General features: G+C 46.9%; 1 protein-coding gene across 1 annotated transcript in view; it reads left to right on the top strand.

Annotated features, from left to right (window-relative positions):
- The first annotated feature begins 9,832 nt into the window (after positions 1-9,832).
- PGM1 (phosphoglucomutase 1) overlaps positions 9,833-24,181 on the top strand; it is a 46,698-nt gene continuing 32,349 nt past the window's right edge. Inside the window, 1 exon segment of the mRNA XM_015416178.1 lies at positions 9,833-10,218. Coding sequence (XP_015271664.1) covers positions 9,973-10,218 — 246 coding nt within the window. The 5' untranslated portion in view covers positions 9,833-9,972.

The following is a 24,181-nucleotide window of genomic DNA, read 5'->3' as shown; positions in this document are numbered from 1 at the left end:
CCCCCACCTCCCGCGCCCCCCCCCCCCCCCCCCCCCGACTCTCTGGGCTGCCTGGAAAACTTCCTGCCGCCGCCACCACTCCAGCCGTGGCCTGGCTGGGGAAGTTATTTTGACCCCTCGTGCCTGGTAGAGAATCCTGAGACGAGAGAAAAGGAGGTGGGGGCTTGAAGTGCAGGCGGCCACGGTGAGCTGGGCTGGTGTGCGGGAGATTCTCTGCCTCGCTGTGCTGTGGTCCCTGCTGCAGGAGGAGAAGCACCAGCAGCCCTGTATGCCTCATTGGCCTCTCCCTGCACAGGGCGGCGTTGGTAGCGGCATCAGGAACGGCTTTGGCTCCTGGGCCCCATCCACGACTGGGCCTTCAGCTCCCTTTTTCTCCCACCCCTCCTCCTCCTCCTCTTGCCGCCGCTTCTCTTACCTTCTCAGTGAGGCGGCCTCAGGAAATAGAGGGGGTGCTGAGGGAGTGAGCGTGGCCTGAGCTGCCTTGTGGGGTGCGGGGGGAGGAAGAGGCAGCTGGCGGAGGAGGTGGCTGGCAGAGGAAATGGTGGCGGCAGCGGCGGGTGCTGTTAAGGAGGCATTCCCCTTCTCCTGCCAAGCCAGGGGTGGAGTGAGCAGAGGAGGCCAGAAGGGAGCAGAGATTACCTTTCTTCCCAACTCGGACCCTGTAAAAGGGATAGCGACAGGTGGCTGCCTGGGGGCTCTCCAAAGTAGGCAGAAAAATTTGAAACCTTAAAAAAAATACACGTGTGGGGGGTTAATTCCCACCTTGAGTATGATGGTTGGTGGCTGCAGTGGATCCCAGTAACTGTGCCAGGCCCAGGCAGAGCCCAAGAACCACAACAGCTGCCTCAGAGCCCAGGAGCTGCAGCAGGCCCAACTGCAGTGAAGAAGAAGCTAGGGAGCTGTGGCAGGCCACTTGCACAGGGGAGGGGGAGTCCCATCAACCTCCCCCCCAGTTTCTCAATGGGCCCTCCACAGCTCCTGGTTTTTTTTGCAGCTGCCACCAGGCCCACCATGGCTCCCAGTCTGCTTGGCTGCTGGTGGGCCCGCTGTGCCAGGTGTTGGTGAAGCAGCTGAGGAGCTGCAGCAGGCCATTTGGCAGCTGCAGAAGAGCCTAGGAGCTGCAGTGGGCTCAGTTAGCAGTGGTGAAGCATCCCAGGAGCTCCAATGGGCCCGTCAGTGGCTGCAGGAAAGTCCAGGAGCCTCAGTGGGCCCACCAGTGGCTGCAGAAGAGCCCAGGTGTCAAAACAGGCCTGGCAAGAAAGTGTGTGGGGAAGATAGGATTTCCCCCTGCAAAGTCCACCCCCCACCCCCACCCCCTCCTGAGGCCCACAGGCCCCAAACTGTAGAGCCTAATCCTGAGATCTAGCTCTGTGCTGCTGGAGCGCCTTCATCCATACCTACAGCTGTTTGCAAACTTGTGGCGATGAGCTGATAAGGGCTGATTGTTCTCTCCCCGGATGGTGATACAGTGATACTTTATACAGTCACAATCATAGGAATCGGATGAGACAGGGGTCATTTCGTAGAAAAAGAGCTAGGGGAACTCATTAGCATAACTCATTAGCATATGCCACACACCCTGACATCAGGGGCCCGGCGGTGGACCTGCAAGGCCAGCGGGAGTGCAAGGAAGCCCCGCCAAGGCCCTCCCTGGCCCCAGGCAGGCAGGGGTGGGGAGAGGCGGGGAGGAAGCAACTTACCCTCCCTCTTCTCCTGCCTCCTCCTGGCTGAATGAGGGCTGGAAGCGGGGCGGCCGGAAGCAGGGGGTGGGGCTTCGTCATGTGCCCCGCCCCCTGCACCTCACCCGGGGGAACTGTAATCCCCCCCCGAAATGACCTCTGGGTAGAGAAAACTTTTTCTCCCTCTCCCAAAATACTGGAACTTGAGGGCACCCAATGAAGTTGATGGGCAATTGATTCAGGAAGTGGAAAGGGAGTGCTGCTAGTGGATGCAGAGATAGTCACAAGCATAGATTAATTTAAAAAGGGACTTACTAAACTCATGGACAACAGGTCTATCAGTGGCTACTAGCCATAGTAACTAATGAGAACCAGTTTGGTGTAGTGGTTAAGAGCATGGGTTCTAATCTGGGAGAACCAGGTTTGATTCCCCACTTCTCCACATGTGGCTGTTGGTGTGACCTTGGGTCAGTCACAAGTTGTTTCAGAGCTGTTCTCTCACGAGCAGTTGTCAAAAGAGCTCTCTCAGCCCCACCTACCTCACAGGGTGTCTGTTGTGGGGAGGGGAAGGGAAGGGGATTATAAACCACTCTGAGACTGCTTCAGGTAGTGAAGGGCAGAGTATAAATCCAATCTCCTCCTCCTCCTCCTCCTCATAATGGGAACCTCTGTAATCAGAGGCAGTAAACCTCTGAATACCAGGCAGGATCAGGGGAAGGCGTAATCCTAGATGCCCTGTTGTTGATCACTGTGTAAAACAGGATGCTGGACTAGACTGACCACTGACTCTTATGACACTCAAGTGCTTTTTCTTGCACATTGGAGTATGACAATGGACTGGCTTCAACCAAAAGGTCTGGATGGAGGTATCTATCTCTCTTGCCAGGAGGAACCGCACATCAGTTAACATGGAACTAGTTTATGGCTCTTTCTGCATCCGTATTTTGCCTTGGTTTCTGAGTGCATCCTATTCTTCCATTCTGCATTCCCTCCTGCTTTCACTTCCAGTTTGGGGGGGGGGGGCTTTTTCTTGTTTCTGCATTTGTTTTACAGGAATCTGCCTTCAGACCACTTCCAGCACACAGTTGCCCAACAGCTACCAAAACTCCTTTTGCTGTGACTCTTTGTTCTCGTCCACTTTTGAATCGCTAATCTTTTCTAAAGTAAAATTGTTCCTGCGGGTATTTCATTGCTGCCCACTTCCCTCCCCTGTTTCCGCCTCTCTTTCTTTAGGTTGATGCTCCCTCCCCGTTCTCTTTCCCCCCTCCTTCTCCAAAGACAAAAGAGGAGATGTCCACCCATTCAGGCAAACCTTTAAAAAGCCAGAGAGAGCACAGGAAGGAACCAGGAAATATAAAGGACTAGGGGATTCCCTGCTCCCAAATGTGTCCATCCTGCATCTGCATGTGTGGGCCTGGATTTCCCCCTCCCCTCCCTTTCTTTTTGCAGAATCAGGGAGGGAGGGAGGGAGGGAGGGGTTGGGTCTGCAGTTAAACGTTTTGAAAGATGTCTGCCTTTCTCTTCATCTTAGACAAAGCAGCCAGTTAACTCAAAAAATGTGAACTTTGTTTGTAGATGCAGAATGCATACAAAATATACAAATAAATAAACCAGAGGGGGGGGAAACCAGTGCAGAGGGAATGTGTGCGACTGTGAAGTCATTCCTTAAGGCCTGATTCCTTGGATTCTCCAGAGCAAGCTGTCAGTGCAGAAAGGGCAAAGCTTCACGTTTTATTTTGGTATTTGTAAATATACAGTTCTACAGAGCAACAGACTGTATTTCAAGGCCACTCTGCATTATGCAGAGGCAACTCAAATTTGCCATCACCCATGAGAAAGCTCTGACCCACTTTTAGGTCCCAGAGTTTGAGAACCACCGACCTATCATGTTGGATGCATCTACAGCTTCAGTGTGGGAAGAATACTACATTCAGCAGCACTATAGGGGTGGTGACAATAACCTGAGGGGGAGGGAATAAATAATTGGGATTCCCTGACTCAGCCTGTGTGAAAACTGACACACATGGAGGAATCCCTGAAGAATCACTGATCAGAAATCAGGATCCCATCCCTGGGTCCAGACTTACTGGACAAAGAAAAAAGGCAGGACCTCATTGATGTCTTCAAAATTTGTGATTAATTGGTTCAGAATACATATTTCCCATCTTATTAAGATTATAGTATATATATTTTTAAGTGTGAAGTGAGGTAGGGTTCAAATTTTAATCCAGGAAACAAACAAACCCTGTGTTTGGGAAATTCTGTTTCAGACAGTTCAAGTTCCCCACTGACAACATCGCTTATCCACACTCAAAAACTCTGAAAGCAACTTTTTATTTCTCTTGGTTTGTTTTAGAATGGTTTATCCTATTGAGGTTTTTTTATGTAGTCTCTTTTTAAAGCACTTTACCCTGTTGACTTATTTATGTAGTCTCTTATTAAAGTTTTTTTTCTTCAGGCTTGGCCTCTGATCACAAGATCAGTCTTTCCTACCTGACTAAAGAAAGGGGATGTGTCTTAATGAGTGTAGATATCTCCCTAATGGGCCTTAAGTGTCAGGTGCTGGCTCTCTTACCAGATTGATGCAGGAGACTTTGTCCATTTTGAAACTGTGTTCCAAAAGAGTGAAATTGTTAAGTTCTTGAAAGCATTGTGTTTGGAAGTACTGTGAAGGAACTGCAAGGCAACTTTGTGACTTTATGAGAGGAAACTGATCAGCAATTTTTGACAAAGATGGATGAAATGGACATTTACTAGAATCCCATGGAATTGTGGTACTTTTAAAATATTTTCCTTATTCTTTGGTCTTTTGCTTGGAATAATATGCTTGATTGACTTTGAGTTGTTACATGGATGCAGGATTGCTTATGTACTTTGAACATCATGTATTTTGAGTCTTATGAGACTTGTGGATTTTTTGGTGTTGTTTAATATTTTGTGATTCTTCATTACATGAGATTTGCATTTTCAGTACACACACGGTGTGATTGTTTTGTTGTTTTGCTTCTAACACCGTGGTCCCATTGCATTGCTCTATTTGTAAATAAAGCAAATACTATAAAACCACTGTAAGTCTCCAGTGATCTCCAAAGGGAACAAACGCAGGTAAATTGCTGGCATGTGTAACTCAGGTTGCCAACCTCCAGGTAGAACCTGAAGCTCTGCTGAAATTACAACTGATCTCCAGACAACAGAGATCAGTTCTCCTGAAGAAAACGGCGGCTTTGGAGGGTAGAATCTATGGCATCACATTCCTGTTGAGCTCCCTCTTCTCCCCAAACCCCACACTCCCCAGGCTTTACCCCCAAATCTTCAGGAATTCTTAACCTGAAGCTGGTAACCCTATGTATAACTTCTAAGTGCTTGGAAAAATAGGATGAGCATAATAATGTTGTCTTTTTTTTTAGCATATCTTCTTTGTCTTCAGGCTTCACCCTTTTAAAAAAATCTTTCCCCTTAGCTCCCTTTGCTACAAATGAATGTTTAGACCAAACTGGATAAAATGTTTAATTGATTTTAGCACTGCAGAGGGTGACAAACAAACGACCCCATAACATAGACAGTAGACTGGCAACTTATATATACCAAAGCCAATTTATGACTTTATTTTTGTCCCTAGTATAGGTGTACAGTGAAGGCCCCATTTTGGCTAAAAGCCCCAAAGTGCTAAAGAGATGGATAAGCAAAAGCTTGGACTTTGCTCATGACAGTTTACTATCTGACTTAATGATTAATGTCCTGCCCTAACAACGTTTGAAAATGGGAAAGAGGGAGGCCAGTAGTCACTCAGCACTCTTACCTATAGCCAGGTATTAATCCTCACATATTGGTAAGCCATAAGGAAAGATCAATCTCAGAGTCCCAGGGAGAAGAATAGTTGATGTTAATAATCTTCTCAGTGTGAGATGCTGGACTTTGCATGTAAGAATAAGCCATTTGACATCACATTAATTCCCATACTGACACAGAGCTTCTGAGGGGTAGGGTTGACAGGCTGCACTTAGAGACAGATAATAGTTTTTAAGGGATGACGGTTCTGTCAGCTATTTTGGCTTGTGGTGTATACATTCATATGAACCACTGCAATCATTGATCACACAGATTTTGCAGATTTTTGAAGATTTGTCAAGAAACGATAGAACAAGGGACAGGAAAAAATAAGTATATACCCTTTAAGTGAGGATAAATGCCATTATCAGTTCCAGAAAACCTGTCTTTTCCAGACTGCTCTTTATTCCAGCAGTACCATATTTCAAAATACAGTGAAATGTATCTTGATTTAAAACATCAAAGTGCCATAGAATTTTAATTGAAACCTAGTCTTAATAGGTTGCTAAGGTTCCTGTTCATCATAGTCCATATTATTTCAAGAGATCATAGTTCTGTCAGTCTCTTATTCTAGATACAGCTTTTCATATGGGCTTTTTTTGTTTGTTTGTTTCAGAATAACATAGCCCAAAATGTAACTATGGTAGTTGCACAGAATGCAGTGAAGGGATAGTCAGAAGGCCACTGACCTGATGTTTCACTTCATGCATCTGACACAAATGGCCTTTAGCCCACAAAAGCCTAAGCTTCAGCAAATCTGTTAGTCTTTAAAGGGTCACAAGAATTTCCTTTTTGCTTATGAAATGGAACAGAAATTACAAATTAAAAAGGGGAGTGTCCTTTGTTTTTGATATTATGAAGTAACATGGGCCCAGATGTGCATATTTGTATAGAATGTTATAGTGGCTGTCTTTCATAGTCACAAAGGGAGAATACCAGTTGTTTCTCTCCTTTGCCCCAGAAACTTGGCACAATCAGAAAACCCCATTTTGCACTGAATATCATTTAATCTAGTTGGCGGCACATCCCTCACCCATTTCAAGACTACAGCTCTGGGCTTTGCCACCGCGTCTTGAAACACCTCATCCCTCGCTCCTTTCTTGTTTCTTTTGTTTGCAGTTAAGAAACTCAAATGCTTGCAGATTGCTGTGCAGTGCACCCAGGTGTGATGATTTAGTTGGTCCTAACAAAAATTATTGCATGACTTCTGTTTTTGGGATTTGTTTGTGGGCCATCGCAACTACTTGCAATCTCTATCCAGTTTAGATCCTTGAACTACAGTCTCCTGCACGTCTAAGCAGGCTTTAACCAAAATGCTTCCTACCGGGTCTGGGTAAAAGTCGGATCTAAATGGATCCTCATGAATTTCATATGATTTTTACATTAAAACAAAATAAAACTACCATCATATTGTAGGGGGGCACCACAAATTACGCATCCACAGATTCGTGGCACCACAACAGCATAAAAACATGATTCCAAAGCACGGATCCTCGTGAATTCATATGATTTTTACGCTGAAATGAATTAAAACCAACATCATACTGTAGACCATGTTTTAGACTATAGGCAGCACTCCAAAAATCATGCCCCCAGGAATTTGTGGCACCACAAAACTGCAAAAACATGGTTCCAAAGCATGGATCCTCATAGATCCTCAGGGTTTTTCAATTGGGTCACCCGAAACACACCATCAAATCACATAACATGTCCACGGCCACAGCTTGCACCACAACAATCACAGATCCATGGCTTTGTGGTGACACCATTCTGTAAAAACATGATTCTGAAGCATGGATCCTCATGGATCCTCAAGGTTTTTGCAATGGGACACCCCAAACACACCATCAAATCACATATCATGTCCACGGGAACAGCTTGAACCACAGAAATCATGGATCCACAGCTCTATGGCAAAACCATGAAGCAAAAACGTGTTTTGGAAGCACGAATCCTCATGGATCCTCAAGGTTTTTGCAATGGGGCTCCCCAAACACACGATCTAATCACATTGCCGCTCGGCCATCACACACGAGGGGTCATTCTGGCTCCCCCAGATCTTGTAAGAGGCTCTTTTAAAAGTTATGGCTGCCCGCGGCGGCAGCAGCACTAATAGCAGCGGCAAGGGGGGGAGGGGCGCGAAATGTTCCCCTGCCTCTCTGAGCCCCAGGGTGGTGGCCTTGGAGTCCTAGGGGCAAATTCCACGCCCCTCCCCCCTTTCAATTTCTGTACTGCTCTATCCCGGAGGCTCTGAGTATTAATACTCCTAACTAGGGCCACACGATAATTGGGAAAGGTGAGTGCCTACCAGGCACCCTGCCGGCTAGTTGTTCTTCCAGCAGCTCTTCTCTCCTCTGACTCCCCGCGGTGGGCGTCTTCGGCTCGACTCCGCAGCAGCTCCCTCTGGGGCAGTTCCTTTGTCCGCGACTATGCGACGATCACTGCACCAGCCTCCATCCTGGTTGGCTCTGGCCGAGCCAGATCGCCCTGTCGTCGCCGACACCACCGCTCCTCTCGCCACCGCTCCACCGGAATGCGGGTGCCCCTTGCACCTAAGGCAGGTACCCATTTATCTACTTGCTAAGCTTTCGAACTGCTGGGTTGGCGGGAGCTAGGACAAGGGCCGGGAGCTCACCCCGGCCACGGTGGGACTCGAACAGCCTTGTGGCTGTTCGTGGATAGATTCACTTGTAGGCTCTTTTACTGCCTGCACCACCGCTCCCGAGCGGTGTTGTGTGATGTGGCAGAGCGGCGTTGCGTGATGGCCGAGCGGTGTCATCACACACGAGAGATGACTCTGGTTCCCCTAGGTCTTGTTAGGGGATCTTTAAAAAGTTATGGCTGCCCGCGGCTGCAGCAGCGCTAATGGCAACGGCGGCGGTGGGGGGGAGGGGAGGGGCGCAAAATGTTCCCCCGCCTCTCTGAGCCCCGGGGTGGTGGCCTTGGAGTCCTAGGGGCAAATTCCATCACATGCGAGAGGTCATTCTGGCTCCCCCAGGTCTTGTTAGGGGCTCTTTAAAAAGTTATGGTGGCTGGCGGTGGCGCTAATGGCAGCGGCAACGGAGGGGAGGGGCATGAAATGTTCCCCCCCTCTCTGCAAGCTGTGGACGTTTATGTGATTTGATGGTGTGTTTGGAGTGACCCAATTGAAAAACCCTGAGGACCTATGAGGATCCGTGCTTTGGAACCATGTTTTTGCAGTTTTCTGGTGCCACAAATTCGTGGGGGCATGATTTTTGGAGCGCTGCCTATAGTCTATGTGGTGTATTCAATCTGACCAAAGTATGTATGTGAACTCTGTCATTGAAACACCATGTGAAGCTCTCATCCTGGGCTAGGATCCTAATCCCTCACTTGTAATTGGTAGCCCAGGAAGAACCAACCAATCACCAACAGCCAGTTCCAAGAGCAGGAACTATTGTGATTGGACCTTATCCCTGCAACCTCATAGGTTGATATTGTATAATAGGGCGTGGCTACATTAGCCGGGAGAGTTTAAAAGTAGAACAGCTTCAATGTAAAAGCTGTTCTGGCTATTCATGTTGATCTGTTTGGAGTTGAGTTAGAGTTGCTGAATAAAGCTGATCTTTTGCAAAATCACTGTCTGACTCTGTTAAGTAACCGACTTAACAGTCTAAGACATGGTCTGCAGTATGATGGTGGTTTTATTTTGTTTCAGCGTAAAAATCATATGAATTCATGAGGATCCATGCTTTGCTGTTGTGGTGCCACGAATCTATGGATGCCTGATTTTTGTGGTGCCCCTTATAGATTAACACATGGCTTACAATATGATGGTAGTTTTATTTCGTTTCAATGTAAAAATCATATGAATTCATGAGGATCCATGTAGATCCGACTTTTACCCTTTTCCGTACTATAAATTGATTAACGTACCTAGAGAGACTGTGACGGCTACCGTGAATGGGCACTGGTCCCTGTGTTTATACTTTCTATTATTCCTGTTGCATTTCACGATTTTTTAAGCCCGCTGTTCACAATTCTCCCACTCCTCTCCTACAGCGCTTGAAACATCTACTTTCTCCACTCTCTCCTTGTTAAAAAATTCAACCTGACGAAGAGTGCTGGGGAACTCGAAAGTTTGCATGCTGCTTTATGTTATCGTGGTTGGTCTTAATAAAAAGTATTACGCGTGACTTCTGTTTGGGGATATACGATCGAGTTCTATAGCCGTGGTGGAACCATCCAAGCCTCCAACAAAGGCGAGTTTCGCCTGGCAATGGCAAACGAACCCTCTCTTCGGCCTCTGCTGCCACCCCCTATAGGGGGTGGTGCCTCTGCCCCTTTAAGAGGGTGGAGACGGCGGCTTGGGGCGAGTGGTGACAGCAGCAAGCCCGGCCTAGCTCTCGCTACTAGAGGCGGAGAGCAGTGGAGGAAGGGTCACCCTGCAGCCAGCCCAGCTCGTCAAACACAGCCGCGAGCAACAAGCGCAGCCCGAGCCACCATGGTGAAAATCGTGACCGTCAAAACCCAAGCCTACACCGACCAAAAGCCGGGCACCAGCGGCCTCCGCAAGCGGGTGAAGGTGTTCCAGGGCAATGCCAACTACGCGGAGAATTTCATCCAGAGCATTATCTCCACGATCGAGCCGGCCGAGAGGCAAGAGGGCACCTTGGTGGTGGGCGGAGACGGCAGGTTTTACATGAAGGAGGCTATCCAGCTGATTATCCGCATCGCCGCCGGCAACGGGGTAAGAAAGGCCCCGGAAGCAGCGCGGAGGTTCCCCGCTTCGGGCTGCGTGCGCTTGCCTGCGTGTTTGCACACACGTTCCAGGGAGTGGTGGGTGCCTGCGCCGGTTCACTTAACCCTCATGCCTGCTGGGTGCAACATTTGGACTCTCAGTCTCCCCGCCTGTTCTGTACTTATCCCCCCCCCCCCCGCCGTCCAGCTAGTAGCTTCTTGGAGATGGCTGGGGGATCAGTTTTCAGTCGCGGAGAAAACGGGGGCGCTCCGGCCCCAGGGGAGCCTAAGCAGAGTTACAGCCTTCTAAATCCATTGAAGTCAACGAGATTCGAAGGGAGTAACTCTGATGAGGGTTGCCTTGCCCTGTACACCGTGCACCCTCAAATCCCAGCCGTACCCGGGCCTACCAACTAGGCTTCGGGTTGTGTACCATATCCAGTGATACCTATTCCGTCTAAGCGCAGGGTATTGCCAACACTTCCCACCTCACCCCCTCTGTCTGTTACAGAATCCCCCCTCAGGCATTCTTTTGAATGGAATCTTGCTAAGGTTGAAGGTTTGGGGCCAATAAAGAATGGACACATTATGGGAAAGAAGCACTTCAACTGACTTTGCAAGAAGGCTCTTAAATCTTTATTGTCTCTTGCATCTGCAGATCAGGTGAGAAAGGTACATGGTCAGGAATATGCATTTTTAAATTGTCTTGCCTTAATAACACTCACAAGGGATGTGTTTCTGACTCCCAAGAACTTCTTGGAGCCCTTTCTGCAAATGTTCTTTGTGACTGAGATACAGTTCAGTAAAGAATGAAGGTACAGGTAAAATAAGAGTGAGTTGTGACCAAAATACTGCTTAGGTAAGATGATTATTTTTTACATGTGAATTTATTGGCATAGGAGAGTGTATAAGCAGGATGATGCCACTCGTCTTGAATTCAGTTACTGCAAAAGGCTTGGGAATCTTTGACATTTAAGTTAACCTTTCAGCCATCGGAGATATGGTTTCCCTGGCTTTCTTGCAGGGATGTGTGTAACTCTTACTGTGGCAGTTCAAAAGTGACAGTCATTAAGAAAAAGTATGGAACTTCTGTAATTCTGTAGATTTCTCAATGTCCTTGTTAGTAGCAGGAACTTTTCTTCTTAATAACCTCTGTATATGCTTGCACAATTGCAGCCTTTGGTGCCTTGATTGTGCAAAGGCCCGCTGTTACGTTGTCAATGGTTGTTAAAAGTTTTGAGTCTGATGTCTTTGGTCTCATTCCCATCCCAAGTATACTTGCTGCCAGCAGCATTGCATGGCCTGCTGTCAGGGTTCTAGTGGGGGGAGTGAGGCCTTGGAAACATCTCTGACAGCTGTACAAGATCGGGGCTGAGCATCTGTTACCTCCTCTGTTAGAAGTATTGAAGCCTGGGCATGGGCAGAGGCATGAGCCTTTGGATGTGGGCTCTCAGGTCTTAACCCAGAATTCCCAGCATGTGGCCCTGAGTGAGCCAGGCCAACAGAGGTAACCAAGGATGTTGCAGTGGCATTCTGTACTGTTTCTGTCTGTTTCAATTTTATATTTTATTTTTTTGCATTTCTTATAAGCTGCTATGAGTCTCCAGTGAGGGAAAAACACATGAGAGGTCCCGGTCACACGGAGCATTAGGCACGCTAGAGAGAGAGGGAAGATAGACGGATTTTCTGGGCGCGATCTCACTGCCACATCTGGGAAGCGTAGAGCTCCTGTGGCTCACCCGAGGCTTCACTCCGAAGATGCGCTGTAAAAAACTAGTACCTCCGAGGTACTAGTTTCCGGAAACAGTGGGGAAGGGCGGGCGTCAGATCACGTTTCCGGTGTTAGCTCGTGGCATCCGGCGCCCGCCCATTTCCCGTCGCGAAAAGGGGTTTTTTGTCAATTCTCCACAGGTGCGCACAAGCACCCAACGGCGCATGCAAACACTTGGGTTAAAAAACAACAACACAACCCCCACGGTGCCGCTTCTTTGCCGCACAGCAGGAGTGAGGTATGATCGGCACGTCCCCCCAACCACGGGACGTCGGGCGAGACGTTTGATCCGGCTGCCGCGCGGTAGTTCGCTCCGGGGCAAACAGCCACGCCTCCCCCCCACGATATCCGGCCCGTGTGACCGGGGCCAGAAATAAGTAAATAGATAAAAATTAGTACAAGAAGTGTGTGCTTTCAGTTAATAACAACTGGCCTCCTGTAACATAGAAATCTGTCTTATATTTAGATCATTTATCCATCTTGCCCAGTATTATCTACTGGTAGTGACTTTCCAGGGTCACAAGACTAGACTGTTCCTAGTGCCGTTGCCCCAAATCCTTTCACTAGAGATGCCATAGAGTGAATCAGAGATCTCTGTGCATTCAAAGTGTGTCCTTTTTGCGTAAAGGCTGATGAGACATGAGAAAACATCTCTAGGCAATTGTGTGTTACTTTAAATTAAAGTGATCAACATTTCTAAGACTGTAAGATAAATTTGTCATTTCAGGAGAGAGAGTATAAACTTTTGCATGGTACCCAAGCTTTGTAGGGAGCAGTACTAAAAAGGTCTGCTCAGAAATAAATGCTGTTTTATTCAGTGGGGCTTACTCACAGAAAAGTGATTTTAGCATTGCACTGTTAGCCTGCTGTCTGTAGTGATTCAGTATTTTCTTCCCCAACCAAAGTAGGCTATTGAATTGTTCAGCTACATGAAATTATTGGATTCAAAATAATGATTGACCCCTCTATGTACACCTAAGCTCTTTTAAGCATAAGGTGTGAAAAGAAAAGATGTACTTTATGATACATATCATACTGCTTGCCAAAAAAAGTCTTGAGAGTGTTCTTGATGTAGACATGTTTTGTATAATGTGTAACAAACTTAGTTTGTTAAAGTTGGAAACAAAAAATGTAATAAATGTGTGATCCTACCATGCATTCGCTCTGTTATTGTCAAAGAACACAACCCCAGCCCCTAGCATGATGCCTAAGCCTTACCCTACACCAGGGGCTTACCTCATCACAAGCTATCCTGCAGGGTTGTTGTGGATCATGTATTCTGTGCAAAAAAGAAGAAGCCCTTTAGCTTCTTCTTACCCTACATCTTAGCCCTAGATGGCCAGGGTCCGACCTACCTGAGGGACTGCCTTTCCCCATACATACCCCCAAGAGCACTTCGGTCAGGGACACAACATCGCCTGGCAATCCCAGGCCCCAAGGAGGTAAGGCTTGCGGCGACCAGGGCCATATCCTTTTCAGTGGCAGCCCCTACCTGGTGGAACGAGGTCCCAGAGGAGATCAGGGCCCTGCGGGACCTCATGCAGTTCCGCAGGGCCTGCAAGATGGAGCTCTTCTGCCAGGCTTTTATGTAGGGGGCGCCACTACCACCATCATGTGGTTAATAACAGGACGGAAGGACGGCCACAGAAGATCTGCCAAGATACTACATGGAACTGGTACCACCGGACTATGTACCAACTATAGTTGGACTATGTACCAGCTATAGGCAATACCACCTTTAATAGCAGCCTGATATTCCCCTGCAAACTATGGAGACCATCTTGTTCTTATTGAGCAATTTATTCTTTGTTGATTTAAATGGTTTTACTGTTTTATTCTGTTTTACTGTGTTTTTATGTGTGAGCACTAGGGCTCCCTTGTAAGCCGCCCTGAGCCCGCTTGCGGGGATGGTGGGGTATAAATATAAAAAATAAATAAAATAAATAACATGGAAGCATAGTTCATACCCCTTTTTTCAGTGGACTGTGTATATTGGTCTGTTGGCCAGTTGGGGACTTGATGCTGCTTCTCCCCTTTGGCCTCTCATCACTGTGAGGAAGGAGAGATGCATGATTTTGCAACAAGCCTACAATGTACTGCTCTTCTCCTATCACAACTGGCAGAGCCAACCACAAAATGTCAGGGAGTGAGCTCATGCATACCTCCTGCAGCCAGACTGGCCTCAGTGATGCCAGGAGTTTTTATATCTTCCCCGGTGGCCAGTATAGTGATGTATCCTCTGTGATGACATTGCCCCCCCAGTCAGAATAACGAGACAGACAACAGTTTGGAAGTAAACAAGGGCCACTTTATTAACTATTTAACATAACATTGTGGCAAGGGACCAGCTAAGCGAGCTTGAAACAGGCAAGGCAGGTGTCATTCCCTTGACTAACCTCCTTGCCCTTTTCTCAGGTGGGTCACCCAGCTCCAGTCTTGAGCCATAGGTCTGGCTTGTGACTGGCAGCCCAGCAAACTGGTCGCCACCTAGGAGCGCCTACTCCTGAAGCCTGACAACTTGCAGAGAGGAGCATACCCTAGGAGGTTCCCAGAGGAGGTGATCACCATTCCCTACCCTGGGAAGGCAGTTCCTGATGACCTCCTGTTCCCTAATGGGGGAAAATGCTGTAAGGTGCTCACAGGTTCCGGTTTCTTGCCTGCACCAACCTGCCACAGCCAAGACCAAGTCTCTGCTTTGGTCTTTGCTCCCACGAAAAGGCCATGGTTGAGCTAATCCCTTGCCGCAAGTCCTACAAAAAGAACCCATTGCCCTTGTCAGATAGGTGCACCCTGTCAGCCCTATACAGGTCCTAGAACTCAACCCGTATGTCGGGTTGTGGCAAAATTGCCCTAAACCACCCTCCATGACCTTCCAAATCTGGCAGCTGGCTGTACGCCAAGAGGGGGTCCCCAAATTGTGCCAATTTGGCGGGGCAGAATAGTCGACCCAACTATCTGTACTCTGGGCCACCTTGCTCTTATCATTGCAAAGTCAGCCTCTGTTTGTAACAGCAGGGCCTCACCCTTCAAGACGACGCAGAATAGCCGACCAGACCATCTGGACTCTGGGCCACCTTGCTGGACTTCCCTGTAAAGACAAATGCGCTATTAAAACTGTACAAGAACGCTCATTCGGACCCAACAAAGACATATAACGACGTGCCAGCTTTCAAATTTCCCAGATCACAACATCAGGTTGGAAGTCACACTGTATTCCTGCAAAAAGCAGAAAACAAAAGGTACAAATGACGTATTGCAATGAATATTGTTGAATCCTAACACATAACAAAGACTAAGCCAATTTGCCAACTCAGAGTACCTTCACACTGTCAAATTCACCTGTTGCTGAAAAGGATTCTGTCACAGAAGGAAACCCTTATCAGCTGTTTTCCATTCAGATTACACTTGATTTCACCCACACACACTAAGTGTTCAGTCAAGCTACCCAGTTTCAAGTAGCTGTTCCCATTGGCTGAACTCCCCCACCTCAAATTCTGTTTCTATTTGTAGTTTACACTTGTTGTTGTTGTTCAGTCGCACCGTCGAGTCCGACTCTTTGCGACCCCATGGACCAGATCACGCCAGGCCTTCCTGTCTTCCGCCATCCTCTGAAGTTGGCTCAATTTCATGTTCATTGCATCTATGACACTGTCTAACCATCTCATCCTTTGCCGTCCCCGTCTTCTCTGACCTTCAGTCTTTCCCAGCATCAGGGTCTTCTCCAGTGAGTGCTCCCTTCTCATTTGGTGGCCAAAGTATTTGAGCTTCAGTTTCATTATCTGGCCTTCCAGGGAACAGTCAGGGTTGATTTCTTTTAGGATTGACTTATTTGATCTTTTTGCAGTCCAAGGGACTCTCAAGAGTCTTCTTCAGCACCATAGTTCAAAATAATCTGTTCTTCGGTGCTCGGCCTTCCTTATAGTCCAACTCTCGCAGCCATACATGACTACTGGGAATACCATTGCTTTGACCATGCAGACTTTTGTTGGCAGGGTGATGTCTCTACTTTTTATCATGCTGTTTAGGTTCGCCATCGCTTTCCTCCCAAGGAGCAGGCGTCTTTTAATTTCATGGCTGCTGTCACAGTCTGCGGTGATCTGGGATCTCAGGAACGGGAAGTCTGTCACCACTTCCAACACCTCCCCTTCTAAAAGATACTGGATTTATACCCCCCTCTTCACTCAGAGTGTTTACAATCTCCTTCCTTTCCTCTCCCCACAAATGACACCCTGTGAGGAAGGTGGGGCTGAGAGAGCTCTGAGATAACTGCTCCTGAGAGAACAGCTTCAAGAGAACTGTGACTGACCCAAGGTCACCCAGCTGGCCTCGTGTGGAAGAATGGGGAATCAAACCTGGTTCTCTAGATTCAAGTCCACTGTTCTTAACCACTACTCTGTACATACATCCCTATGCATTAGGGCCAGCTATTGTAATCTGAGGATTAGCAATTTATATTGTCTTTCTTTGAATAAACCCATGTAAAATTGCTATTTTGAATAAAAGCCCCTGTCTACAGTCCCAAATATAAATAAGCCTCCTTGCAATAAGTAGGTAATCCATTATTATTCTTCATAAGGAATAGTCCCTTTGATAGCACTCTGCTGTCAAGCTTGCTAAAATGAGTATTGTCTACTCAAACTGGCAAAGGCTCTCCAGATTTTAGGTAGAGGTCTTTCATATCACCAACTGCCAAATCCTGTTAACTAAAAATGTTGGAAATTAAACCTAGGACCTTTTGCATGCCAAGCAGATAGTCTATCACTGAGACATACCCCTCCTAAAATGTCCCCAAGGCAGTTATTACAGAGATCAGTTCCCCTATAAATCCAGGTTTTAAAACCATGCCAGCAACAGTGGATGGAGGAAGAAAAGAAGGAGGAGATTGGATTTATAGCTGCCCTTCACTCGTTGCCTAGGGACTTTCAGGGCAGGCCCTTCTCTTTTAACTAGCCTTGGCTGTTCCGAGATGCCATTCTATTCCACAAATTGACGGCCTCTAAACCACCTAAAATGGCTGCTGGAATAACAACTCTAAAATGGCTGCCCTGTAAATTGGCCTCCAACTGTATGCAAGCGGGGAGGGGCAGATGCCTCCACACCACCTTCTTTGACCACCAGTGTGCAGTTCGTAATGACATATACCACCCCACCTTACCCACTCAAATATTTAAGGCCACCTAGATACAGTGGGGCTTCGTCTTTGAGGTCAAATGGGTGGGGGACTTGGGTACCTGTTACGTGTTTTGTTGTTAATTCAAACTGCCAGCCTCTGTAACACCCAAAAATGGCCACTGGAGTCCCTGTAAAATGGCCACTGCTGCACCAACCCAAAATTGGCCGCCTTATCAATTCCTCTAAAATCGCTGCCCAGAGGAATTGACCTCCAACCTTATGTAGGCCAGAAAAGGGGTGGGGAATACCTCACCACCACCCTCTCTCTTTTTAATTATCTAAATTATTATTTAAATATTATTACTTAATTTTAAACCCCCAAGCCTCCAACCTTACTCGAAGTGGCTCGAGGTTGTCCCCACATCCAAAATGACTGTGATAAATGTGTTACGTAAATTGTTTGCAACGCACGGGTTGCCAGACACTCTGGTGTTTGACAATGGGACATGCTTCATGGCCACTGAATTTAAGGACTTTTTGGCGGCAAACCTCATAGCTCATAGTACGTCTGCACCATTCCACCCAGCAACCAATGGGCAAGCCAAAAGGATGGTGCGGACTACAAAGGAGACTTTGGGTCACTTGGTGCAGGGGAACTGGGGCCAGCAGGTGGCGTCCTTCCTGCTGCAGCAACACGTCATGCCGCACTCCATGACGGGGTGGAGTCCGGCAGAGCTGCTTATGGGCCGACGTCTTACCACATTACTAGACCGCATGCACCCAGACTTAACATCTGCCAGGCCACCAAACAGTGAGTCCACCGAACAACCCAGGGTGTTTTCTGAAGGGGAAAGTGTATTTGCAAGGAATTATGGTAGTGGACACAAGTGGTTACCCGCCACAGTAACCCACATCCTCGGGTCCCAACATTACACTGTCAAGGTTTCTGATGGCAGAGTGATTAAGCATCATGTAGATCAGTTGCACAAGCGGTGGGCAGACTCAGTCCCTGATTCCCTTCCCCAGGTGGCCGATGTACCTGACTCGGACAGTCAGGTAGAGTCTCCGGACTCCGACCAGACTGAGGGCTTCCAAGCACTGGAACCCTCAGGCATAGTTGAGGGCGAGTAGAGCCATGACTATGCAAATCGGCCACGGACTCTCAGTCCCATTCGGAATCAGACTGAACCCACTTACAGGGAAGTTCTTCCTCCTTCCCCTCCTGCAGTAAATATCAGACGATCCCAACGGGTCAAGCAGCGTCCTGCTTACTTGAGTGATTATGATTGTTCAAGGGTTGTCTCGTCTTAGGGGGGAGAATTGTTGTGTATATAATGTAATAAATGTATTGAGCTTGAAGCTGACAAGGTGTAAAACTGACCTATCAGAACAAAGGAAGTTCTGGAGGGAAGAGAAATTATTGGTCTTTATGTACTGTATGTGATTGGACCTTAGCTGACATGTGGGCGTGGCTTCCCAAGCTCGGACTGTTTAAAAAGGAGCCTGTTGCTCCATAGTTTGTCGTGTTCTGATTCTTCTGACTTCGTGTTCAATAAAGCTGTTAATCACTGTTCACCTGTTGCCTGAGTCTTGTAACTAACATTGGTGATCCACTTTTGGTTGGATTGGCATGGCCACTGAATAGATTGACCATCCCCCCCCATCTCTAGCATACGTGCAACAAATTCATATTCAGTAATGTTACGTGGTGAGTGAGATAATATGGGTACATGTGGGGAAAATGCATGGTTGCAACCGATGTTCCCTCTAAGCTGTAGAGTCTTGTGAGCAAATATTCTACTTCGTGAGCTACTGGCATTAAAGTTGTGAGCGAGCAATTTGGCTACTGCATAAATTACTTTGCTCTGGAGCCATCCTTCCTGAGCTAAGACAAAAATGTGTGAGCCGGAGGCTAAAAAACGGTGAGCTAGCTCACAGTAACTCAGCTTAGAGGGAACCCTGGTTGCAACCATGTAACTTTGGAAGTAGTCGTGATAAAGATTAGCCAATGTTTAAGATGAAAATGACAAAAAGGAAAGCATGGAACTGCTGGAGATTAGCCTAACCTCAGTGGACTACTCACAGGAAACATGACAAATTTAGAGACCAATGTTTGTTCTGCTGCTTCAGACCAACGCAGCTGACAACCTGGATCTAGGAATCATGGCAAATACCTTTGTGGGTCTTGGAAACATGCCTCCTATCTCAACAGAACTGAACTCTGCTTCACATGTGAAAACTGAAGGGAAAGTAGAATATACCTGGTAGTAACAGAAAACCACTTAGGGAAGAAACTTCCCTTAATCTTTTAGAAAAAGGGATTGGTGGTACATCTCTAACTTTAAACATAGTCTTTGTACACAAGCATGTGTACAGATCTCTCCTGTCTGCACAGAGTATACAAATGGGCAGTCATTGGGACTGGCTTCAGTGAAATATAAAGGCTGATTTGTCTGAATTTTGGAAGCATACCCAGAAGATCTTTATGGAACATGGCACAGTTCCAGCAGTAGCAATGTCTCCAGTAGCAACTCTCCAGTAGCAATGTCTTTCTTTGAATCTGAACAATGCAATGACTGAAGGAAAGAAAGAAATTGGGCACCTGCAGTAACTGGGATTCTGCTTATTTAGTTTGTGTTACTTCTTCTGTTCCTAATTAATACTGTGGTTTTGAATATGAAAGGAATATCTTTGAATTTAGAAAAAATATCCTTTAAGATGTGACTTTTGTGTGTGTCTCTTCTTACAGAATCCGGCCCCACAAGGAGGCAGCCAATGGCAATCTTCCCCATATAACATGCCATTGAAAACTAAGCGCTTTTGGCCTCTTCTTCAAACTAACAAAATACTTGCTTCTAATCTTACTATACAAACAACTACATGGATTCTGTAGTTTTTATGTGTTGACCTGGCCTTAGGAATTTTCCAGGCAATCACAAAATTGGGTGCCTTCCTAACATTGGAACACTCTAGCTTGGGTCCAGATTAGTTGGATCTGATGAATTGTGAGTACTTCGGCAGATGTTGTAATCTTTTCCTGTTTCCTCAGCAGCCCCCTGTGACTCCCGAAAAGGCAGTGGTGGGAGCTGGGGGACTCTCATAGACAAAACAGTATGCAGCACAGGCAGCTGCAGAGGAAAGAGAAGCAAGTGAGATTGTTCTTTTCTGCCAACTTTTATAACTGTCAGAAGAAGGAGGGTTAGTATTACCAAATTTTATCCCTTCTCATAGCTGCTCCTTCAGCACATGGCATTTATTTAAAACATGGGTCCCTCAACTTTTTCAGCCTGTGGGTACCTTTGGAATTCTGACAGATTGGTGGGCAGAACCACAAAATGGCTGCCACAATAGGCGGAGCAAACCACTAAATGTCGGAGTGAGGTCATTCTAACAGTAATTCTTCAACATTTCAGGCAGAAGCTCTTGTGTAGTCATTGTATACATTACAATGGAATGGTCTGTCCCCTGATACGTATCTGTGTTAATTGGGTAGAGTCCCAGCTCCTTAGTTCTGTTTGTTAGACTTGTAGACCGCACAAGCTCCCTTGTCCTGAAATAGGGTTGCCAGGTCTCACCTTCACTGTGGCAGGGGGCTCCTGGCTCTTTGCTGGGCTCTTGCGTCCAGCAATGACATCATTATGATAGGGGTATCGCATGATGATACTCTAGCGTTCAGGGCAAAAACTCTATGGTAATCATAGAGTTTTCCCCCTGAATGCTAGAGTGTCACCATGTGATGGCCCCAGTGTGATGACTTCACTACTGGTGATGTCATTGCGGTGGCAGCATCCTCATGGGATGCTGCTGTTTGGGGGTGGGACTTCCCCTGCTGGTCAGCTGGCTGGCAGCGGATTGAGGACCCCAAAATCAGGGGATCCCCTGGCCCCGCCAGGGGGATGGCAACCCTATCATGAAATCAGTTACTTCCATCCCTGTATCTTTTTGCAAATATATGGATACAAGAAGGGGAACCTGCGATACTCACGGGGGGGGGGAGTATTCCCCACAGCTCCTGATCTGCAGAAGCAGGAGGAGCTCAGCAGGAGGAGGAAGTGGCAGCAGGTGAGCTCAGCAGGTGGACCCATCAGGCCCGCCAAGCCTTCTCCCTCCCCGTCCCCCCGGGCCTGAGGCCCACCAAGACTTCTCCCTTCCCCAGCGGTGGCAGCAGTGAGACAGTTGCCAGGGCGTTCTCTGCGCATGCGCAGGGAACGCTCTTTTACTTTTTTGGGGATTTAAGTATCCCCCGTATAGTTTTTTCAACTTTTTAGATTTTTCTGTACACCTGGGGACTGCTCCAAGTGTGCAGGAAAATCTTTCTGCCCCCCAAGTTCCCCTGATGTGTGGATTTAAATAGGCTATTAGATATATAGATTGTTTTGAAAACATCCATCTCTGCTGCGTGAGCCTAAGAGCAGGAACATGGGGAAGTACCCTGTTCCTGCTCTTCAAGCAAAAGGGATCAGAGCTCTGTTTTACAGGTTGCTGTTTTAAAATAAACATACTGTTTTAAATATTTTTTGCATATGCACAGCTTACCTTCAGTCATGCAGTGAATATTTATTTATTTGTATTTTATTTTTGGGACTTATATCCCACTCTACCCCGCAAGCGAGCTCAGGGTGGCTTACAACATATACTCCAATAAAACGTACAATCATTCCTAAAACAATTCATTAGGACAGCAATACAGACAATCAAAATTTAGTTCACTAATTTCAGTAGTTACTAAACAGCACAGCAGGTAATCTTTTCTTTTTCAGTGTCTGCTGGACTCATGCCAGGGATGGCAGGATCATTCTGCACAAACAATCACTAAATCCATGTAGCCCAGATGTAACTAGGGCCATGGCTGCTTAAGCAGGGGAGGTCAGATGTCGTCATCCACTGCCTCAACCAAAGGCCTAGCGGAACAGCTCTGTTTTGCAGGCCCTGTGGAATTGCAATGAATCCCACAGGGCCCTGATCTCAGTTTGGAGCATGTTCCATCAGGCACAATATCCTTATGCTGTGCTGGCAGCCATTGCCAAAGCAACTTTATAAAAATCTACACGTCCAATCAGAAGCCCTGTGCTGCAAAAACCCTGCCCACTTTCTTAAAACACTTGGTGGACACCAGGAAAGGTATCAGTGGGTGCTGTGTTGGAAATCCCTGGCCTACAGGTTCAGCATCTAGAAGTTTTCCATTATCCTCAAAATAGTTAATTGAATTGGGGTGGGGAGAAAGCTGGACATTTACTATTTCAATACTTGGGGGAGGGGGTGCCTGCTTGCATGCCAGTGATCATGGCCTTTCCATTCTAGATACAGATCCAGATTAATGATTTTAGAAACCCAAACAGGACTATGTATGTCCCCTACAATATTTAAAGGGGTGATGGTGGAAACAGGTAGGGATGTGTGGTGCTTGCTGTGTAAATATTTTTGTGTGTCTTATTTCTGTGATTCAGTGTGGGGTTTTATATTTATGTTGCTGTAGTTTATTTATTTATTTGAACTTCTACCCCACCCTCCCAGCCAAAGCTGGCTCAGGGCGACTTACAAAAACAGATAATTACATTAAAAGCATAAGTTACGACTAAAACAATTCTAAAACCATGATAAAGTGCTAGTGATGGTTGTTATCCATAAACGGTAGCAGCCATCATTCACAGTTCTCAGCTCGCTGTCAGTTCACAGTATTTGTTTTGGTTGTTCCTGCAGTACTTGTTCTAGGCTGTTGATGGCAGTTTCCAGACTCCAAAGATTTCAGAATGCAAGCCTCTATAATAAGAAAGAGGGACACTGGATGGGTGATTGAAGTCTGTCATGATTTGATGATAGCTGTTGACTGGTTTGTTCAGAGAGGCTTTGTGTGTCAGAGGACGAAGGATGGTGTGTGAGAGGAAAAACTGAAGAGGGTAAAGAGATGGGTGAGGTGCTATGGAGAGTGAGAGAAATCTAGAGCCAGTTTGGTGTAGTGGTTAGGAACGTGGACTCTAATCTGGAAGAACTGGGTTTGATTCCCCACGCCTCCACATGCAGCTGCTGTCACAAGTTCTCTCAGAGCTGTTCTCTCAAGAGCAGTCCTTGAGAGAGCTCTCTCAGTCCCACCTACCTCACAGGGTATCTGTTGTGGGGAGGGGGAGGGAAAGGAGATTGTAAGCTGCTCTTGAGACTCCGAGTGAAGGGTAGGGTAAAAATCCAACCTCCTCCTCCTGTGGAAGTTATTAGTCTCAGTAGCAAATAAGGAAAATAAGCCTCTGTCGCTAGGTCTATTTAAGGAACTTTAGACGAAGAAGGAGAACTATACCTGTCTGAAGTCATTACTCGTATGAACCATCCTGAAATCATTAATGCTGTTATGCTTCTAAATAAACTCTATGTTTAAGTGAAAACTAGTGGGTTTTTTTAAAAAGATTGTCTTTTACCTGACAGCCACCCCCATGTGCTGACCATTCTGTCGTTCTGCCAAATACAACTAAGCCATGGTGTTGTTTGGGTCCAACTAAGAATTCTAAGGCAAGAAGAGCCTTTGATGGCAGCAAAATTAAGTAGGGAACACTTAAGGAAGTCAAGGAGGCAGCATAACACATGTCCCCTCAGAACACTGCAGAGAGGTGCCATTACAGGTGTTACATATAAGAAAGAAGAAGAGAAGGATTTATATCCCACCCTTCACTACCCAAAGGTGTCTCAGAGCAGCTAACAAACTCATTTCCCTTCCCCTCCCCACAACAGACACCCTGTGAGGTAGGTGGGACTGAGAGAGCTCTTGACAGAAACTGCTCTTTTTCAAGAACAGCTGTGCCAGACCTATGGCTTGCCCAAGTTCATCCAGCTAGGTGCAAGTGGAGGAGTGGGGAATCATACCTGGTTCTCCCAGATTAGAGTCCACGCACTTAACCACTACACCAAACTGGTTTCGAAAAAGAAGCAAAACACAAGATTGCTTCAAGTGTCTTAGGCTCAAAGCAGTACATTTCCCACCACTTGTAAACCACCCTTCAAGCATTTTAAGTAAATAAAGTCAGTGCATGCTGGAAAACTGGGACCTGATTTTTGCCGTAGCGTGAAGGTGTCTTTAATCAGTTGGTTCTTTGCTTCTTTGCTA

This window comes from Gekko japonicus, unplaced genomic scaffold (genome assembly GCF_001447785.1).
Source record: "Gekko japonicus isolate JY-2015 unplaced genomic scaffold, Gekko_japonicus_V1.1 scaffold479, whole genome shotgun sequence".
NCBI lineage: Eukaryota > Metazoa > Chordata > Lepidosauria > Squamata > Gekkonidae > Gekko > Gekko japonicus.
This window is presented reverse-complemented; position numbering and strand designations above follow the sequence as displayed.